The sequence below is a fragment of the Salmo salar genome, chromosome 25 (genome assembly GCF_965601325.2).
Source record: "Salmo salar chromosome 25, fSalSal1, whole genome shotgun sequence".
NCBI lineage: Eukaryota > Metazoa > Chordata > Actinopteri > Salmoniformes > Salmonidae > Salmo > Salmo salar.
Genome location: NC_138315.1, coordinates 31,393,437 through 31,415,393, shown reverse-complemented (window position 1 = coordinate 31,415,393; position 21,957 = coordinate 31,393,437). Strand labels below are relative to the sequence as shown.

Sequence of the window (21,957 nt, the reverse complement as noted above, 5' to 3'; positions counted from 1 at the left end):
TGTGTGTCGTGTCTGTCTGTCTGTCTGTCTGTGCGTGTCTGTCTGTCTGTCTGTCTGTCTGCCTGTCTGCCTGTCTGTCTGTCTGTCTGTCTGTCTGTCTGTCTGTCTGTCTGTCTGTCTGTCTGTCTGTCTGTCTGTCTGTCTGTCTGTCTGCCTGCCTGTCTGCCTGTCTGCCTGCCTGTCTGTCTGTCTGTCTGTCTGTCTGTCTGTGTGCGTGTCTGTCTGTCTATTGTTCTTCTAAAATATGTTGAGTCATTCCTCAGCATTAGTTAGGTACAGGGTCAGTGTGTTTGTATACAGTATAATCCATCTCCTGATTGGGGTTTATTTGAACAGAAACATGTTTTCCTTGGGGGCTGGCCACACTCATAAACCAACCTAGTGTTTTTCTTACACATGATGGATTAATTGGCTGGTCACTCATCCATAAATGTCACATGACGTCCGTAGTGGGTTTTGTGACCTACCCGAAGACTCATCTCCACTGCCTAGTCTACTAACACACTCTCTCTCTGGTTCTCTCAATGAGACTATTACTAACACTCTCTCTCTCAATTCACTTCGTTTCAATTCAAGGGGCTTTATTGGCATGGGAAACATATGTTAACATTGCCAAAGCAAATGAAGTAGATAATATACAAAAGTGAAATAAACAATAAAAATGAACAGTAAAATTACACTCACAGAAGTTGCAAAAGAATAAAGACATTACAAATGTCATATTATGTATATATACACAGTGTTGTAACGATGTACAAATTGTTAAAGTACAAAAGGGAAAATCTCTCTCTCTCTCTCTGATTCTCTCAATAAGACTGTTACTAACTCTCTCTCTCTCTCTCTCTGGTTCTCACAATAAGACTGTTACTAACTCTCTTTCTCTCTGGTTCTCTCAATAAGACTGTTACTAACTCTCTCTCTCTCTCTCTCTGGTTCTCTCAATAAGACTGTTACTAACTCTCTCTCTCTCTCTCTCTGGTTCTCTCAATAAGACTGTTACTAACTCTCTTTCTCTCTGGTTCTCTCAATAAGACTGTTACTAACTCTCTCTCTCTCTCTCTCTCTCTCTCTCTCTCTCTCTCTGGTTATTTCAATGAGACTGTTACTAACACACTCTCTCACATCAATTCAATTTCAATTGAAGGGCTTTATTGGCATGGGAAACATATGTTTACATTGCCAAAGCAAGTGATATAGATAATATACAAAAGTGAAATAAACAATAAAAATGAACAGTAAACATTACACTCCCCCCCCCCCCTCAGTGCGTCTGCCAGGTATAAGGACCTACGTAGACCCTCACACCTATGAAGACCCCAGTCAGGCTGTCCATGAGTTTGCCAAGGAGCTGGATGCTTCCTGTATCGCCATCGACAAGGTGGTGGGAGCAGGTGAGACCAGAGACATGACACACAGTGTCACATAGGCACACACACAAAGACACATGCACACACATACAGACGCATGCATGCACACCCACACAGATGCATGCATGCACACACATACAGACGCATACATGCACACGTACAGACTCATGCATGCACACACACACAGATGCATGTATGCACACACATACAGACGCATGTATGCACACACATACAGACACATGCATGCATGCACACACACACACACACACACGTCAATAACACATACCTAAGACATCTTGAGCAAACTTTCCCACAGTTGCATTCACAGTGATCCCAAAGATACGTCACACACATTCCAACTCATTGGTATTCAGAGGCACAAAGAGAAGCTATTTGATAGTAAGGTGTTTGTTCTAAATGTAGCAGTGAGAATGAGATTCATTTAACACTTCAGCTGGAGAGGCCTGTGTTTTACTCCTCTTCTGCAATGGAGAGAGGGCGAGGGAGGGAGGGAGGGAGGGAGGGAGGGAGGGAGGGAGGGAGGGAGGGAGGGAGGGAGGGAGGGAGGGAGGGAGGGAGGGAGGGAGAATGCGGGATGGGTGGGAGAGAAAGGCGGTATGGATATAGGGATGGATTGAGAGATGGGGAGTGGAGGAAGTGAGAGGAAGGGATGGATAGATGGAGAAATGGGGATGTAGAGAGGGAGATGAAAGGAGTAAAAAAAGGGATGAATAGAGGGATGGAGTGAAAAGTCCTCGCTGCCTCACTGCTTTTAATAGAGTGTGTGCTGCTGGAGCAGAGGAGTATGGGTAACGTTATCGCACCTCCAGATGGGATATTGTTTGACATTCCCCACAGCTCCCTCTCTCCTCTTTCTCCTTTATTTTTCACCCTTTCTCCACCTCACTCCTCTTCCCTCTCTCCCAGATGTCTTCAGCAGGAGTGTAGACATGAAGTTAATGCATTGTGATTCATGGGAATAGCAGGCAGTGGGAGAGCACATAGAGACATGCCACAACACAGGGCAGCTGCACCATCTTACAGATGACCTGCACACATCAAAGCCTAAGAAAGCGGAGGGAGAGTTTGTGTCATTAATCACACCTCTTCCCTGCTCATCAGAGGAGTGGATGGAGGGTGGGGTCATACTGACCCTGGTGCTGGTCATCTTCCAGCCTATCCACTGGCCAACCACAGCCAAGCTCAGCCTAGCTCCAACCACAGCCCAGCTCAGCCTAGCTCCAACCACAGCCCAGCTCAGACTAGCTCCAATCACAGCCCAGCTCAGCCTAGCTCCAACCACAGCCCAGCTCAGCCTAGCTCCAACCACAGCCCAGCTCAGCCTAGCTCCAACCACAGCCCAGCTCAGCCTAGCTCCAACCACAGCCTTGCTCAGTCTAGTTCCAATCACAGCCCAGCTCAGCGTAGCTCAGTCTAGTTCCAACCACAGCCCAGCTCAGCCTAGATCCAACCACAGCCCAGCTCAGCCTAGCTCCAACCACAGCCTTGCTCAGTCTAGTTCCAACCACAGCCCAGCTCAGCCTAGCTCCAACCACAGCCCAGCTCAGCCTAGATCCAACCACAGCCCAGCTCAGCCTAGCTCCAACCACAGCGTAGCTCAGTCTAGTTCCAACCACAGCCCAGCTCAGCCTAGCTCCAACCACAGCCCAGCTCAGCCTAGCTCCAACCACAGCCTTGCTCAGCCTAGCTCCAACCACAGCCCAGCTCAGCCTAGCTCCAACCACAGCCCAGCTCAGTCTAGTTCCAACCACAGCCCAGCTCAGCCTAGCTCCAACCACAGCCCAGCTCAGTCTAGCTACAACCACAGCCTAGCTCCAACTACAGCCCAGCTCAGTCTAGTTCCAACCACAGCGCAGCTCAGCCTAGATCCAACCACAGCCTTGCTCAGTCTAGTTCCAACCACAGCCCAGCTCAGCCTAGCTCCAACCACAGCCCAGCTCAGCCTAGCTCCAACCACAGCGTAGCTCAGTCTAGTTCCAACCACAGCCCAGCTCAGCCTAGATCCAACCACAGCCTAGCTCAGCCTAGCTCCAACCACAGCCCAGCTCAGCCTAGCTCCAACCACAGCCCAGCTAAGTCTAGTTCCAACCACAGCCCAGCTCAGCCTAGATCCAACTACAGCCTAGTTCAGTCTAGTTCCAACCACAGCCCAGCTCAGCCTAGCTCCAACCACAGCGTAGCTCAGTCTAGTTCCAACCACATCCCAGCTCAGCCTAGATCCAACCACAGCCTAGTTCAGCCTAGCTCCAACCACAGCCTTGCTCAGTCTAGTTCCAACCACAGCCCAGCTCAGCCTAGCTCCAACCACAGCCTTGCTCAGCCTAGCTCCAACCACAGCCCAGCTCAGTCTAGCTCCAACCACAGCCCAGCTCAACCTTGCTCCAACCACAGCCCAGCTCAGCCTAGTTCCAACCACAGCCCAGCTCAGCCTAGCTCCAACCACCGCCCAGCTCAGCCTAGCTCCAACCACAGCCCAGCTCAGCCTAGCTACAACCACAGCCCAGCTCAGCCTAGCCCCAACCACAGCCTTGCTCAGTCTAGTTCCAACCACAGCCCAGCTCAGCCTAGCTCCAACCACAGCCTAGTTCAGTCTAGTTCCAACCACAGCCCAGCTCAGCCTAGCTCCAACCACAGCCTAGCTCAGCCTAGCTCCAACCACAGCCTTGCTCAGCCTAGCTCCAACCACAGCACAACTCAGTCTAGCTACAACCATAGCACAGCTCATCCTAGCTCCAACCACAGCCTTGCTCAGCCTAGCTCCAACCACAGCCCAGCTCAGTCTAGCTACAACCACAGCCCAGCTCAGCCTAGCTCCAACCACAGCCCAGCTCAGCCTAGCTCCAACCACAGCGTTGCTCAGTCTAGTTCCAACCACAGCCCAGCTCAGCCTAGATCCAACCACAGCCTAGCTCAGCCTAGCTCCAACCACATCCCAGCTCAGTCTAGCTACAACCACAGCCCAGCTCAGCCTAGCTCCAACCACAGCCTTGCTCAGCCTAGCTCCAACCACAGCCCAGCTCAGTGTAGCTCCAACCACAGCCCAGCTCAGCCTAGCTCCAACCACAGCCCAGCTCAGCCTAGTTCCAACCACAGCCCAGCTCAGCCTAGCTCCAACCACAGCCCAGCTCAGCCTAGTTCCAACCACAGCCCAGCTCAGCCTAGCTCCAACCACAGCGTAGCTCAGTCTAGTTCCAACCGCAGCCCAGCTCAGCCTAGATCCAACCACAGCCTAGCTCAGCCTAGCTCCAACCACAGCCCAGCTCAGCCTAGCTCCAACCACAGCACAGCTCAGTCTAGCTACAACCACAGCCCAGCTCAGCCTAGCTCCAACCACATCCTTGCTCAGCCTAGCTCCAACCACAGCCCAGCTCAGTCTAGCTACAACCACAGCCCAGCTCAGCCTAGCTCCAACCACAGCCCAGCTCAGCCTAGTTCCAACCACAGCCCAGCTCAGCCTAGCTCCAACCACAGCCCAGCTCAGCCTAGCTCCAACCACAGCCAAGCTCAGTCTAGTTCCAACCACAGCCCAGCTCAGCCTAGCTCCAACCACAGCCTAGCTCAGCCTAGCTCCAACCACAGCCCAGCTCAGTCTAGCTACAACCACAGCCTAGCTCCAAACACAGCCTAGCTCAGCCTAGCTCCAACCACAGCCCAGCTCAGCCTAGCTCCAACCACATCCTTGCTCAGCCTAGCTCCAACCACAGCCCAGCTCAGTCTAGCTACAACCACAGCCCAGCTCAGCCTAGCTCCAACCACAGCCCAGCTCAGCCTAGTTCCAACCACAGCCCAGCTCAGCCTAGCTCCAACCACAGCCCAGCTCAGCCCAGCTCCAACCACAGCCCAGCTCAGTCTAGTTCCAACCACAGCCCAGCTCAGCCTAGCTCCAACCTCAGCCTAGCTCAGCCTAGCTCCAACCACAGCCCAGCTCAGTCTAGCTACAACCACATCCTAGCTCCAACCACAGCCCAGCTCAGCCTAGCTCCAACCACAGCCCAGCTCAGCCTAGCTCCAACCACAGCCCAGCTCAGCCTAGCTCCAACTACAGCCTTGCTCAGTCTAGCTCCAACTACAGCCCAGCTCAGTCTAGTTCCAACCACAGCCCAGCTCAGCCTAGGTCCAACCACAGCCTAGTTCAGTCTAGTTCCAACCACAGCCCAGCTCAGCCTAGCTCCAACCACAGCCCAGCTCAGCCTAGCTCCAACTACAGCCCAGTTCAGCCTAGCTCCAACTACAGCCCAGCTCAACCTAGCTCCAACCACAGCCTTGCTCAGCCTAGCTCCAACTACAGCCCAGCTCAACCTAGCTCCAACTACAGCCTTGCTCAGCCTAGCTCCAACTACAGCCCAGCTCAGCCTAGCTCCAACTACAGCCCAGCTCAGCCTAGCTCCAACTACAGCCCAGCTCAGCCTAGCTCCAACCACAGCCCAGCAAGCAGCGTGCTGCTCTCTTTAGATGGCCTGTAATTATTCAAAGTCCTTCCAGACCCATTCCCAGGCCAGTACTTGCGTGTGTGTGTCTCTGACTTCGTACCAACTCTGTGTCTCTAATCCGACTCCTCTATGGGAAATGATCATAAGGAGAGAGGGCATGGGCCGGGTCAACATGTCTTAGCTGTGACATCACGGTCCTACACAAACACACCCTCTCTTCTTTGGCCAAGTCCCTGTCACCAGCCGTATCAGAGCAATGCTTGACCTCCCATTCTGACTTTGAAGTGGTCTCTTTACCACAAAGCCCTGCCTAGGGAAACTATTCTCCAGAGAGGCTCTGTACCTCAGAGGGATACTACAGCTTGATCATACTGTATGTCATCACCATGTTGGAATGAGAATTTGTCAGCTCTGATAACCTCTCATAGTGCTTTATATGATATGGAAAGTAGAGAGGGCATTTATAGACTGTGGCCAATGTAGTCAATGTTCAATTAGTCATTGTTATCTCAGTGAGGGAGATGGATTTCAAGAAGGACATATGACTGCACATGCTTATATTGGCCAATCGTGTGTGTTTATGAAATTAGTCAAGAATTTCTGACTGGTCTGTTCCAACTGAAATAAATGATAACAGTTATTCTGATGACAAGTCATCAATACTAGCTTGTAGCCTCAGGTCCTAGGTGCCAGCGACCTCAGGTCCTTGGTGTCAGCTCCTCAGGTCCTTGGTGCCAGCGCCTCAGGTCCTTGGTGTCAGCGTCTCAGGTCCTTGGTGTCAGCGTCTCAGGTCCTTGGTGTCAGCGTCTCAGGTCCTTGGTGCCAGCGCCTCAGGTCCTTGGTGTCAGCGTCTCAGGTCCTTGGTGTCAGCGTCTCAGGTCCTTGGTGCCAGCGCCTCAGGTCCTTGGTGTCAGCGTCTCAGGTCCTTGGTGTCAGAGAATGTGTGTTATTAATGCTCTGTGTGGGTATATTTGTGTTTTTGTAGGTGAGTTTGGGGAGGTGTGCAGCGGTCGTCTGCGTCTTCCCAGTAAGAAGGAGAACTGTGTGGCCATCAAGACTCTGAAGGCAGGATACACCGACAAACAGAGGCGGGACTTCCTGTCTGAAGCGTCCATCATGGGACAGTTTGACCATCCAAACATCATCAGGCTGGAGGGAGTGGTCACCAGGAGTACGTACAGACCATATCTTACTATACAGTCAAAATGAGAGAAAAACAACGTCTCACTCACTAAATCTTGGCGTGACATTTATTTATGAAGTAGGCTATGCCTCACGACTTCTGCCCAGAGAGAACCTCGGACAGAATGTGTCATTAGTTGTACACTGAACAATGCTATGAAACTGGCCAACACCTTTACAAGAGAAGCCATTTTTATTGAGTTCTAATGGCTTGAATCTCACCAGATCAATGTCACCTGATCAAACAGTCCCTATATGTTTAAATCTTAGTCTCCCTCCTGAGGCTCCTTAACACAGCTAGTCTCACACACCAACACGTTCTCAGTTCTCTTAAAGGAAATGACTCGAAAAACTGTGAAATAATTGCTTTGACCTCTGGTCCACAATCAGAGCCGGTCTTCACTACACACGCGTGATCACACGCACACACACCCACATTACCATTCTACTGCAGTTCTGGCCGTGTCGTTATACTGAAGAGTTAAACCTGTAAAATATCTCCCTCTGATTGCTCTACAACAGATGAACTGATCATTCCACAGGCAGGCTTGTTAAACTCACAGTAAAACTTTACAGAGGTTAGCCGGTTTAGGTCAACTTGACCAGCAAGCCAGAACAGATCTGTTTTAATGATGTTTCATATCCAGTTGTAGCCAAGCCATGGATTTCTGAATCATGATACAGTTGAATGTAGTTATACGATATCTATAATGATATGTTAAAAAATACATAAATTAACTTGGTTGCCTTGAAGAAGTTCTATTTTAGTTCTGAATATTCATAAGGATTATGATATGGTCGCTGCGTATCATTGTTTTGTTTGTTGCCATGGAAACAAAAGGAAATCCTGTGTATTCTAGTTGACAGTTAGATAAAGCCACTGTGCCATGTGAAGACTGTCCCTCTGCATTATGACAGGACCAGTTACTTAGCGAAGTCAATGAAAACCCACTCAGACACAGTATGTTTCCCATTCATCTGGCTGTAAATAGAATCTGGACAGGAATGCAAAATGGCCTTTTATTTGTTTAAGGCTTCATCATATAGGGATTTTATTTGTCTCATAAATCTTACAGCACTCATTATTAAAGCCCTGAAGGTGAATAATACCAGGACTAATTACAAATGACTGCGGTTTGTTTCTGTTTTTAGGACAGAATGAGGGGAGAGCATAGTTGTGTGTGTGTGTGTGTGTGTGTGTGTTGGAGGGGTACTCTATGATTGAGAGCAGGCTCTTAAGGGTTTGGTTGGCATGTGGGAACGGACACACACACACACACACACACACACACACACACACACACACACACACACACACACACACACACACACACACAGTCCTGTCTGTGGCATAGGGTGATTTATTAACCCAGTCCTGTTAATTCTTAATAATCCAGAGACTGTCACACCTCATTAACCCTGCTGCTGCTTTTGGCTGCACCGCTAAGGGCTGCACACACACACACACACACACACACACACACACACAGAGGAGAGGAGCAGAGAGGAGAGGAGAGGAGAGGAGAGGAGAGGAGAGGAGAGGAGAGGAGAGGAGAGGAGAGGAGAGGAGAGGAGAGGAGAGGAGAGGAGAGGAGAGGAGAGGAGAGGAGAGGAGAGGAGAGGAGAGGAGAGGAGAAAAAGGGGAGGAGGTTTAGGGAGTCTATTTTATCTGAAACTATAAAGGGTCTTATAGAGGGGGTTGTTGGGCCAATCCATCAGGGTCTTATAGAGGGGGGTGTTGGGCCAATCCATCAGGGTCTTATAGAGGGGGTGTTGGACCAATCCATCAGGGTCTTATAGAGGGGGTGTTGGGCCAATCCATCAGGGTCTTATAGAGGGGATGTTGGGCCAATCCATCAGGGTCTTATAGAGGGGGGTGTTGGGCCAATCCATCAGGGTCTTATAGAGGGGGTGTTGGGCCAATCCATCAGGGTCTTATAGAGGGGATGTTGGGCCAATCCATCAGGGTCTTATAGAGGGGGGTGTTGGGCCAATCCATCAGGGTCTTATAGAGGGGGTTGTTGGGCCAATCCATCAGGGTCTTATAGAGGGGGGTGTTGGGCCAATCCATCAGGGTCTTATAGAGGGGGGTGTTGGGCCAATCCATCAGGGTCTTATAGAGGGGGTGTTGGGCCAATCCATCAGGGTCTTACAGAGGGGGGTGTTGGGCCAATCCATCAGGGTCTTATAGAGGGGGTGTTGGGCCAATCCATCAGGGTCTTATAGAGGGGGTTGTTGGGCCAATCCATCAGGGTCTTATAGAGGGGGTTGTTGGGTCAATCCATCAGGGTCTTATAGAGGGGGTGTTGGGCCAATCCATCAGGGTCTTACAGAGGGGGTGTTGGGCCAATCCATCAGGGTCTTATAGAGGGGGTGTTGGGCCAATCCATCAGGGTCTTATAGAGGGGGTGTTGGGCCAATCCATCAGGGTCTTATAGAGGGGGTGTTGGGCCAATCCATCAGGGTCTTAGACAGGGGGGTGTTGGGCCAATCCATCAGGGTCTTATAGAGGGGGGTGTTGGGCCAATCCATCAGGGTCTTACAGAGGGGGGTGTTGGACCAATCCATCAGGGTCTTATAGTGGGGGGTGTTGGGCCAATCCATCAGGGTCTTATAGAGGGGGTGTTGGGCCAATCCATCAGGGTCTTAGACAGGGGGGTGTTGGGCCAATCCATCAGGGTCTTATAGAGGGGGGTGTTGGACCAATCCATCAGGGTCTTATAGAGGGGGGTGTTGGGCCAATCCATCAGGGTCTTATAGAGGGGGTTGTTGGGCCAATCCATCAGGGTCTTATAGAGGGGGTTGTTGGGCCAATCCATCAGGGTCTTATAGAGGGGATGTTGGGCCAATCCATCAGGGTCTTATAGAGGGGGTTTTGGGCCAATCCATCAGGGTCTTATAGAGGGGGGTGTTGGACCAATTCATCAGGGTCTTATAGAGGGGGTGTTGGGCCAATCCATCAGGGTCTTATAGAGGGGGTGTTGGGCCAATCCATCAGGGTCTTATAGAGGGGGGTGTTGGACCAATCCATCAGGGTCTTATAGAGGGGGGTGTTGGACCAATCCATCAGGGTCTTATAGAGGGGGGTGTTTGACCAATCCATCAGGGTCTTAGAGAGGGGGGTGTTGGGCCAATCCGTCAGGGTCTTATAGAGGGGGGTGTTGGGCCAATCCATCAGGGTCTTATAGAGGGGGGTGTTGGGCCAATCCATCAGGGTCTTATAGAGGGGGGTGTTTGACCAATCCATCAGGGTCTTATAGAGGGGGGTGTTGGGCCAATCCATCAAGGTCTTATAGAGGGGGGTGTGTTTGACCAATCCATCAGTGTCTTTTAGAGGGTGGGTGTTTAATTGTGTCTATGGCTGTGTTTGGACCAGCAGACCTTATTTGAAGGGAAAGTCCTGTTATTATCTAGATGAGTAGCAGGTTGGACTGTCAGTTAGTCAGCCCTTATCACTACACTGTAAAATCTAGACCTAGTTCATGAGATGGAATGAAAAAGGTGTCCTCACTCACTTTAATTTTACAGTTCCAGGGTTTGTAGTTCATGAGATTATTTTCTATAAATGGTGCCGGTACTTAACCCAGCAGAAAATGAAAGCTGCTGGTTGTGGTAAGGTTGAACCACTGCTCTGACCAAACCTAGTCTTGTTTTAGCTCACCATTTAAACACAAGCAGTTTGTGAGGCAGCCAGTTTTATTAATTGACGTTTATTTTTCCAACGAGGGTTATAAATGTGTTTCTTTTTACAGCAGGGTCCATCATCCCCTTCCTCTGACAGATCTGTAAATGAGTTCTGCGTTGCCAGATGTGGAATTTCACTTTGATACATTTACAACATGCATGACGGAGAGGGGGATAGAAGGAGGTGGAGAGAGGGATGGGGAGGGTGCGGGAGAGCGATAGATAAAGAGAGAAAGTGAGAAATAGAGAGTGAGGGAGGGAGGGTGAAGAGGGGGAACCCATAACCATCTGACACAAACCTGTCGTGACAGCAGTGCTGTTCATTTGACTACGGCTGACTTGAAGTCATTTCCCCCCTCGTTTCTACTGGTTCTAAACCTGCTCTCCTCTTCTCTGGTCTCCTCTCCTCTCCTCTGGTCTCCTCTCCTCTGGTCTCCTCTCCTCTCCTCTGGTCTCCTCTCCTCTTCTCTGGTCTCCTCTCCTCTCCTCTGGTCTCCTCTCCTTACCTCTGGTCTCCTCTGGTCTTCTCTGGTCTCCTCTGGTCTCCTCTCCTCTGCTGTCCTCTGGTCTCCTCAACTCTCATCTGGTCTCCTCTGCTCTCCTCTGGTCTCCTCTGCTCTCCTCTCCTCTGGCCTCCTCTCCTCTCCTCTGCTCTCCTCTGGTCTTCTCTGGTCTCCTCTGGTCTCCTCTCCTCTGCTGTCCTCTGGTCTCCTCAACTCTCATCTGGTCTCCTCTGCTCTCCTCTCCTCTGCTCTCCTCTCCTCTGCTCTCCTCTCCTCTGCTCTCCTCTGGTTTCCTCCGGCCTCCTCTCCTCTGGTCTCCTCTCCTCTCCTCTGGTCTCCTCTCCTCTGGTTTCCTCTCCTCTGCTCTCCTCTCCTCTGGCCTCCTCTGCTCTCCTCTCATCTGCTCTCCTCTGGTCTCCTCTAATCTCCTCTCCTCTCCTCTCCTCTCCTCCCCTCTGCTCTCCTCTGCTCTCCTCTTATCTGCTCTGCTCTGCTCTGCTCTCCTCTCCTCTCCTCTCCTCTCCTCTCCTCTCCTCTCCTCTCCTCTCCTCTCCTCTCCTCTCCTCTCCTCTCCTCTCCTCTCCTCTGCTCTGCTCTGCTCTCCTCTGCTGTTCTCTCCTCTGGTCTCCTCTCCTCTGGTCTCCTCTCCTCTGGTTTCCTCTCCTCTCCTCTGGTCTAGTGAATCAGGGCCAGATGATAACAATCCAGATTTATAGTAACCATTTCTGCTGCTGCTGGAATAAAGATGTTTCTCTGACAGGTGACCCAGAGGACCTGTACACTCAGCCCTGCATGGGCCCTTTCATCCAGCTAGAGGAATCACTGCTGAACCCAATGTCTGTGTGTGTATATATATGATATATATATGTGTGTGTATATATATGATATATATATGTGTGTGTGTGTGTGTGTGTGTGTGTGTGTGTGTGTGTGTGTGTGTGTGTGTGTGTGTGTGTGTGTGTGGTGTGTGTGTGTGTGTGTGTGTGTGTGTGTGCGTGCGTGCGTGCGTGTGTGCGTGCATGTGCGTAAATGTGTTTTGCCATATATGAAAAATGGTCTAACCTGGTGGTTTCTCTTCTCTCTTCAGGTAAACCTGTGATGATAGTAACTGAATACATGGAGAATGGATCCTTGGACAGCTTTCTGAGAGTGAGTTTAAAACATTACTCAGCTAAAATAGACTTATCTTTACCCTGCCTTTGTGTTTTCCACGCCATACAACATTACACTCTTAGAAAAAGGTGCTAAGTAGAACCATACAGGGTTCTTCGGTTTGTCCCCATAGAGGAACCCTTGTTAGTACTGAGTAGAACCCTTTGCAGAGGGTTCTATATATAACCCTCTATGTTTATTTTATTTATTTTTTCACCTTTTTAACCAGGTAGGCCAGTTGAGAACAAGTTCTCATTTACAACTGCGACCTGGCCAAGATAAAGCAAAGCAGTGCAACACAAACAACAACACTGTCACGTTTGTCGTACAAAGGAGACCAAGGTGCAGCGTGTGTATCGTTCCACATTTTATTATAACTGTGAAACTATGCAAGACATACAAATAAACTACTAAACAAAATAACAAACCGTGACGAAGAGGTGAAACATACACTACCTCAAAATAATCTCCCACAAACCCAGGTGGGAAAAACATCTACTTAAATATGATCCCCAATTAGAGACAACGATGACCAGCTGCCTCTAATTGGAGATCATCCCCAAAAAAAACAACATAGAAAAACAGAAACTAGAACATAACAACATAGAAAATGTAAACTAGACAAAACCCCGTCATGCCCTGACCTACTCTACCATAGAAAATAAAAGCTTCTATGGTCAGGATGTGACAAACACAGAGTTACACATGGAATAAACAAACATGCAGTCAATAATACAATATAAAAAGTATATATACAGTGTGTGCAAATGAGGTAGGATAAGGGGGGGTGAGGCAATAAATAGGCCATAGTGGCGAAATAATTACAATATAGCAATTAAACACTGGAGTGATAGATGTGCAGAAGATGAGTGTACAAGTAGAGATACTGGGGTCCAAAGGAGAAAATAAATTGAATAAATAACAGTATGGGGGATGAGGTAGTTGGATGGGCTATTTACAGATGGGCTATGTATAGGTGCAGTGATCTGTGAGCTGCTCTGACAGCTGGTGCTTAACGTTAGTGAGGGAGATATGAGTCTCCAGCTTCAGTGATTTTTGCAGTTCGTTCCAGTCATTGGCAGCAGAGAACTGGAAGGAAAAGCGGCCAATGGAGGAATTGGCTTTGGGGGTGACCAGTGAGATATACCTGCTGGAGAGCGTGCTACGGGTGGGTACTGCTATGGTGACCAGTGAGCTGAGATAAGGTGGGACTTTACCTAGCAAAGACTTATAGATGACCTGGAGCCAATGGGTTTGGCGGCGAATATGAAGCGAGGGCCAGCCAACGAGAGCATACAGGTCGCAGTGGTGGGTAGTATATGGGGCTTTGGTGACAAAACGGACGGCACTGTGATAGACTGCATCCAATTTGTTGAGTAGAGTGTTGGAGGCTATTTTGTAAATTACATCGCCAAATTCAATGATCGGTAGGATAGTCCATTTTACGAGGGTATGTTTGGCAGTGAAGGATGCTTTGTTGCGAAGTAGGAAGCCGATTCTAGATTTAATTTTGGATTGGAGATGCTTAATGTGAGTCTGGAAGGAGAGTTTACAGTCTAGCCAGACACCTAGGTATTTGTAGTTGTCCGTCCAGAGTAGTGATGCTGGATGGGCGGGCAGGTGTGGGCAGCGATCGGTTGAAGAGCATGCATTTAGTTGTACTCGCATTTAAGAGCAGTTGGTGGCCACGGAAGGAGAGTTGTATGGCATTGAAGCTTGTCTGGAGGTTAGTTAACACAGTGTCCAAAGAAGGGCCGGAGTTTACAAAATGGTGTCGTCTGCATAGAGGTGGATCAGAGAATCACCAGCAGCAAGAGCGACGTCGTTGATGTATACAGAGAAAAGAGTCAGCCCGAGGACTGAACACTGTGGCACCCCTATAGAGACTGCCAGAGGTCCGGACAACAGGCCCTCCGATTTGACACACTGAACTCTGTCTGAGAAGTAGTTGGTGAACCAGGCGAGGCAGTCATTTGAGAAACCAAGGCTGTTGAGTCTGCCGATAAGAATGTGGTGATCGACAGAGTCGAAAGCCTTGGCCAGGTTGATGAATACAGCTACACAGTATTGTCTCTTATCAATGGTGGTTATGATATCGTTTAGGACCTTGAGCGTGGCTGAGGTGCACCCATGACCAGCTCGGAAACCAGATTCCATAGCGGAGAAGGTACGGTGGGATTCTTAATGGTGGGTGACCTGTTTGTTAACTTGGCTTTCGAAGACCTTAGAAAGGCAGGGTAGGATAGATATAGGTCTGTAGCAGCTTGGGTCTAGAGTGTCTCCCCCTTTGAAGAGGGGGATGACCGTGGCAGCTTTCCAATCTTTGGGGATCTCAGACGATACGAAAGAGAGGTTGAACAGGCTAGTAATAGGGGTTGCAACAATTTCGGCGGATAATTTTAGAAAGAGAGGGTCCAGATTGTCTAGCCCGGCTGATTTGTAGGGGTCAGATTTTGCAGCTCTTTCAGAACATCAGCTATTTGGATTTGGGTGAAAGAGAAATGGGGAGGCTTGGGCAAGTTGCTATGGGGGTTGCAGGGTTGTTGACCGGGGTACGGGTAGCCAGGTGGAAAGCATGGCCAGCCGTAGAAACATAATTATGTAAGGTTCTTCCAGGAACCCCTTGTATATGGTTCTACCTAGAACCCTCAATGAAGGGTCCTGTCTAGAACCCTCTATGAAGGGTTCTACCAAAAAACATTTTATCATCTCAAGGTTATTCCTAGAACCGTCTATGAAGGGTTCTACCGAGAACCATTTTGTCTTTTGAGGGTTCTTCCTAGAACTAGCATTCTAATTGTGTTATTTATGACAATACTTATAGCATAAGGCCTTTCTTTGAGGGCCTAGTTACAGTGGGCTCCAAAATTACTGGCACCCCGGACTGGCAATGCACAAAAGATACTTAAAAAATAATATCAATATAATTGTAGAGATAAACTCAAAATACCAACATGTGAGAAATACTGTACTTTATTAATGTTTCAATGGAACCCACCAAAATCATTTATTGATTTAATAAAAAATCTATGTCCTCCAAATGAAGATTTCACAATTAATGGCACTCTTAAAGATTATTGTAAATAGCATCTACCAAAATTAAACCAGGAATTAAAATCCCTCCAAATGTGTTCCTTAACCTTGTCAAACATTACAGGAAAAGACTCCATGCTGGTATCCTTACCAGAGGACTAGTACTAAATGAGGAGTACCAATAATTAAGTATTTTGTATTAAATAATTGTATGATTTTGGTCGGATCCATTGAAACATTAATAAAGTACAGTATTTCTCACATGTTGGTATTTTGAGTTTATCTCTATAATTATATTGTTTATATTTTTTAAGTATTGTTTGTGCATTGCCAGTCAGGGGTGCCAGTAATTTTGGAGCTCACTGTATACCCTACCACAGTGGTGTTAGGAATATCCTGGTTTACAGGCCACATCAGGCCTGAAAGTCACATAATGCTGGCTTGCAAAGTGATGTTTAATTTCTATTGGAATCCTGCCACAGTTAAGATATACAACAAGTGGAATTGAGAACCACCCGCAACCTGCATTCAGAATGACTGCCAAGGTAGGGAGGGTTGAATACGGAAACGACCTCAATCATCTAAACTGGAACAACTATCTCAGTAACAGGTGCTATACATCCAACAGATTGGATTAGTTTAGAAAACTGTACGTTATTTATCTTTGTGTAGCATAACATTTATCAACCAATCAATGTACATACAAAAACACAGAAATTACAGAAATTAATTCTTAAAATCTCCCTGCAATAGAGAATGCTGGGAAATATAATATATAGTTCTATGGAGAACCCTTCTTATCTTCCAAAGACTCCTTCTTACCTTCCAAATAATCATTATAGAGCCCTTTCTTCCAAAAACAGTTCTAAGATTGTTAAAGGTTCAAGTTAGAACCATTGTCTTCCAAAAAGGGCTCTTCCGATCAAAACGGTTCTTGATAGAACCCTATCCCTCTGCAAAGGTATCTGAGATATCTACTGCAGCCCTCATCCTCCACATACAACACCTGTTCTGCCAGTCACATTCTGTTAAAGGTCCCCAAAGCACACACATCCCTGGGTCGCTCCTCTTTTCAGTTCGCTGCAGCTAGCGACTGGAACGAGCTGCAACAAACACTCAAACTGCATAGTTTTATCTTAATCTCTTCATTCAGACTCAATCATGGACACTCTTACTGATAGTTGTGGCTGCTTTGCGTGATGTATTGTTTTCTCTACCTTCTTGACCTTTGTGCTGTTGACTGCCCAATAATGTTTGTTCCATGTTTTATTCTGCTACTATGTTGTGTTGCTACCATGCTGTGTTGCCATCAAATCAAATCAAATGTATTTATATAGCCCTTCTTACGTCAGCTGATATATCAAAGTGCTGTACAGAAACCCAGCTTAAAACCCCAAACAGCAAGCAATGCAGGTGTAGAATCACGGTTGCTAGTCAAAACTCCTTAGAAAGGCCAAAACCTAGGAAGAAACCTAGAGAGGAACCAGACTATGAGGGGTGGCCAGTCCTCTTCTGGCTGTGCCGAGTGGAGATTGTCATGTGTTGCTGCCTTGCTATGTTGTCTTAGGTCTGTCTTTATGTAGTGTTGTGTTGTCTCTATTGTCGTGATGTGTGTTTTGTCCTATATTTATATATATATTTATGTTTTATCCAGCCCCCGTCCCCGCAGGAGGCTTTTGCCTTTTGGTAGGCCATAATTGTGAATAAGAATTTGTTCTTAACTGACTTGCCTTGTTAAATAAAGGTTCATTTAAAAATATATTAAAATATTACATTTTTTTCTGAGAGTGTAGCTAACCAGAGACTCTGGCTTACTGAAATTAACCAACGTTAGAACAACATTAAATCAACATGACCAGACAGGAGTGTGTGTGCGTGTAGGACCCATTTTAGAAGTTTTCCACATGTGCCTGTGTGTCTGCACAGCATCCCTTCTGATAGAAAAGGGAGTAGCTGCAACCTTCTCCAGCTATTTCCTCTGGCCGTAGAGTGGCCTGGCTTTTATCACTGGGACCTGTCATACCACGCGCACACACACACACACACACACACACACACACACACACACACACACACACACACACACACACACACACACACACACACACACACACACACACACACACACACACACACACACACACACACACACACACAACCACACAGTCATCCCTCTCCTCCACACCACTTTACTGTGCCTCATGTTTGTGTTATGACTATATGACTGTAGCAGCTTTGATCCGACTCAGCCTGTCTCTACCAGGTGGTCTGGGCTTTATATAGTGCCCTAGAAAACACCATCTATTTAGTCAAAGACTCTGGCATGGTATTGTCAGGCCTATTTGGTTGTGGAGATGAGGATTGTACAATTCACATTGAAATGACCAAGTTAATGTCAGAGGTGAATTGAAAGGTTAATGTAATTGGTTTGAATGTTAATATATGATTGTTCCGCTGTATTTTTTTTAACAGAAAGGTCATATTCATTCTGTTTATCAATCCAATCTCATTTGTTTTAGAGGTATGACATTCCACTTGTGATTGATTCTATCTCTGTTTCGCTCTCTCTCCTCTCTTTCTCTCTCTCTCTCCTACTCTCATCTCTCTCTCTATTTCTCTCCCTTCCCCTTCTCTCTTCAACCCTCTTCCTCCTCTGCCTCCTCCTTACAGAAACACGATGCCCAGTTTACTGGTATCCAGTTGGTGGGCATGCTGCGTGGCATTGCGTCGGGCATGAAGTACCTGTCAGACATGGGCTACGTCCACAGAGACCTGGCCGCCCGCAACATTCTGGTCAACAGCAACCTGGTGTGTAAGGTGTCTGACTTCGGCCTGTCCAGAGTCCTGGAGGACGACCCAGAGGCTGCTTACACCACGCGGGTAAGACGTGTTTGTTGGGTTTATCAATGAGAACAGATGGGTTTAAAAGTTGTTTTGTCTTAGAGGTAGGATAGTATGCACAGCAAATGTGCAAGTGTTAAAATCTCGCTTTAAGGTAAAAAGTGAGTGTTATATCTGAGTGTCGATTCTAGTGGGGTTAACACCAATGGGATTGAAATTGACACCACATGCAGTAAATAAATGAAGTGTTATTTGAATCACAGTGGAATCAACACTGCATGGTGTTGTTACTCAACTTTGTTGAGTTCATTCCTGTTAACTCTCTGAGTGAAAAGGATGTGGGAGGGGCCTAATGCTTTGTTGCAGGTAGATTTTTACTTTTCAAACACACTTAGACAGTCACTTGGTATAGGCTGAAGGACTAGAAGTTGTGGAACGCAATAACTGTGTCTCTGTCACTAGCAAATACAGTAATGGGTGGGTATCGCTCACATTCACATGAAAGGAATGCTGGGAAATATGCAAATAAGGATTTACAACCTCCAATGTTAAAACAACCCCCCCCCCCCCAAAAAAAAAATATATAATAATGTGTAATGTAACACTACATTTGTTAATCCCTAACACAAAAAAGTGTAACAGCATCAACTCTAATAAAGTCTTAATTTAAGTTAGAATTTGCAACACCCATGGTGTTAGGGGCCAACACTCTATGGGTGTTAGTTTGTGAACATTTTAATAAGTGTTAGTTTAACACTATTTTTCTGGGTCACATATCATTTCTAAAAATGTGTTAAGTTTTACACTGGGTGTTAATATTCTGATCTCAAATTTGCTGTGTGAGATGGGAGTCTGCCATGTACTGTAAGAACCCCCTTTGTTCATAATTCTGCTGTCTAATAGTGAGTGGACAGGTTTCTGTGGACAGAGAGAATGGTTATCACTGTCAGACATAGCTGAGCTGACCGACCTCTGTCTCAGGTTTATACAAAAGGGCATCTCTCCACACAGAAAATTTGAGATGAGAATGTTTTAACACCTACAGTGCTAAATCTAACACTTTCTTAGTGTGTATATGTGACCCACCGAAATAGTGTTAAACTAACACCAAGTGAGTGCCTTAGTGAATATTTTTTCATAAAACATATATTATTTATGACAATACATAAAACATTTTAATAATACCATACTTCGACAGCCTAGTTTTACCCTAACACAGTGGTCTGAAACTCCTGGTTTGCAGGCCACATCGGCAAGTCATATTATGCTGGCTTGCAAAGTGTTATATAATTCCAATTGGAATTCAGCCAGAGTTCCAACAATTGGAACTTTTAATCACCTGCAATCTGCTGTTAGAATGACTGCCAAGGTAGGGAAGATTGATAAATGAGACTACCTAAACCATCTAAACTGGAACAACCATCTCAATAATGAGTTAAATTAGTCTAACCACTTACAGATTGGATTAGTTTAGAAAAATGTATGTTATGTATCTTTGTGTAGTATAAGATCAATCTATCAATTAATGTTCATCCAGAAACATCAGTATTAAAAAAACGATTCTAAAAAGCAATCCGCAACAAAGCATGCTGGGAAATATGATGAGGCCCCTGCCATGTCTACGTAAATTAACTAAACGTAAATGAACTTAAAACAGTCGAGGAGCAGCAACACCACCACCTTGTTAACACTTCGCCAGGTGGTGTCAATTTCAATCCCACTGGCATTAACCCCACTAGAATCAGCACTGTAACACTCACAACACTTTTTACCTCAACACCAAGCTTTTAACACCCACAAATTTGCTGTGTATCTCTCACTCCCTTTCTGTTGCTCTATCTTCCCCTCGCTAGCACTCTCTGTGAATACACGCTGTCCATGAGACAAATCACCTCATATGTCACACACACGTGCACTAACACACACACCGATACACAAACGTCTGGCCTCTCAGCAGTGTGGAGTGGGACAGCCAGCACATAAATAAAATCAGGGTGAGATAACGCCAACATAAATGTTTGTGTTCTCCTGAAGGATCATGGGAAAGGAATGACAAACATAGTAGTAAAGCAAAATCAAGAGGGCTTTGTATCCAACCTATCACCATAACAGTGTGTGTGTGTGTGTGTGTGTGTGTGTGTGTGTGTGTGTGTGTGGGGGGGGGGGGGGGGGGGTCACCTTGTGGCCTGACATTAGTATACAATGCTGTAATAACTGCTTTAGACCCCCATGTTAAATAAACACTCACCAGCTTTTACTTCACTCCCACAAACCCATGACCTAAAATATGCTAATAGACTTCCCCCAGTGTGTTAGTAGTAATAGAGCGGAGTTCTCATCCACTCTACAGTTATGAATCTATCAGACCCAGCAGGCAGTTGTCTCTCCCTCCCTCTTCTGTCAGACCACTATGCTGTTCTGTCAGGCACCATGTCTGTCTGTGTCTGAGTGGTGTCATACTGTACCTTCATTAGAGGTATAGTCCTTGTTCTCCTGAGGATGGCTGTGTTTATGCACACTCACCAGGGATTCAAGAGACAGAAGTGGATTTATTTATTTGTGTGTGTTTGTGCGCGAGTGCGTGCGTGCGTGCGTGTGTGCACATCTGTGTGTGGTGTGTGTGTGTGCTCCTGCATGCATGTGTGACATCACTAGGGCCGAACTCCCTGCCATTGAGGACCTCTGTAGTGTCAGAGGATGGCCCGAAAAGTTGCCAAAGACTCTTGTAGGGAAGGTCTCGTTGGTAAAGTCTCGTTGGGAAGGTCTCGTTGGTAAAGTCTCGTTGGGAAGGTCTCGTTTGTAAAGTCTCGTTGGGAAGGTCTCGTTGGTAAAGTCTCGTTGGGAAGGTCTCATTGGGAAGGTCTCGTTGGGAAGGTCTCGTTGGTAAAGTCTCGTTGGGAAGGTCTCATTGGGAAGGTCTCGTTGGGAAGGTCTCGTTGGTAAAGTCTCGTTGGTAAAGTCTCGTTGGGAAAGTCTCATTGGGAAGGTCTCGTTGGGAAGAACTCGTTGGTAAAGTCTTGTAGGGAAGGTCTCGTTGGTAAAGTCTCGTTGGGAAGGTCTCATTGGGAAGGTCTCATTGGGAAGGTCTTGTTGGTAAAGTCTTGTAGGGAAGGTCTCGTTGGTAAAGTCTCGTTGGGAAGGTCTCGTTGGGAAGGTCTCGTTGGTAAAGTCTCGTTGGGAAGGTCTCGTTGGGAAGGTCTCGTTGGGAAGGTCTCATTGGGAAGGTCTCTTTGGTAAAGTCTCATTGGGAAGGTCTCGTTGGTAAAGTCTCGTTGGGAAGGTCTCGTTGGGAAGGTCTCGTTGGGAAGGTCTCATTGGGAAGGTCTCATTGGGAAGGTCTCGTTGGGAAGGTCTCATTGGAAGGTCTCATTGGTAAAGTCTCGTTGGGAAGGTCTCATTGGGAAGGTCTCGTTGGGAAGGTCTCGTTGGTAAAGTCTCGTTGGGAAGGTCTCATTGGGAAGGTCTCGTTGGGAAGGTCTCGTTGGTAAAGTCTTGTTGGGAAGGTCTCATTGGGAAGGTCTCGTTGGGAAGGTCTCGTTGGTAAAGTCTCGTTGGTAAAGTCTTGTAGGGAAGGTCTCGTTGGTAAAGTCTCGTTGGGAAGGTCTCATTGGGAAGGTCTCATTGGGAAGGTCTCGTTGGGAAGGTCTCATTGGGAAGGTCTCATTGGGAAGGTCTCGTTGGGAAGGTCTCGTTGGGAAGGTCTCATTGGGAAGGTCTCGTTGGGAAGGTCTCGTTGGTAAAGTC

At 47.2% G+C, this 21,957-nt stretch overlaps 1 protein-coding gene across 2 annotated transcripts in view; it reads left to right on the top strand.

Moving 5' to 3' along the window:
- The window catches only part of LOC106586535 (ephrin type-A receptor 3), a 153,631-nt gene that overhangs the window by 112,915 nt on the left and 18,759 nt on the right, over positions 1 to 21,957 (top strand). For both annotated transcript variants that reach the window (XM_014173940.3, XM_045707295.2), the window contains exons 10-13: positions 1,266 to 1,391; positions 6,804 to 6,989; positions 12,275 to 12,336; positions 18,043 to 18,252. In XM_014173940.3, coding sequence (XP_014029415.2) covers positions 1,266 to 1,391; positions 6,804 to 6,989; positions 12,275 to 12,336; positions 18,043 to 18,252 — 584 coding nt within the window. The remainder of the gene's footprint in view (positions 1 to 1,265; positions 1,392 to 6,803; positions 6,990 to 12,274; positions 12,337 to 18,042; positions 18,253 to 21,957) is intronic.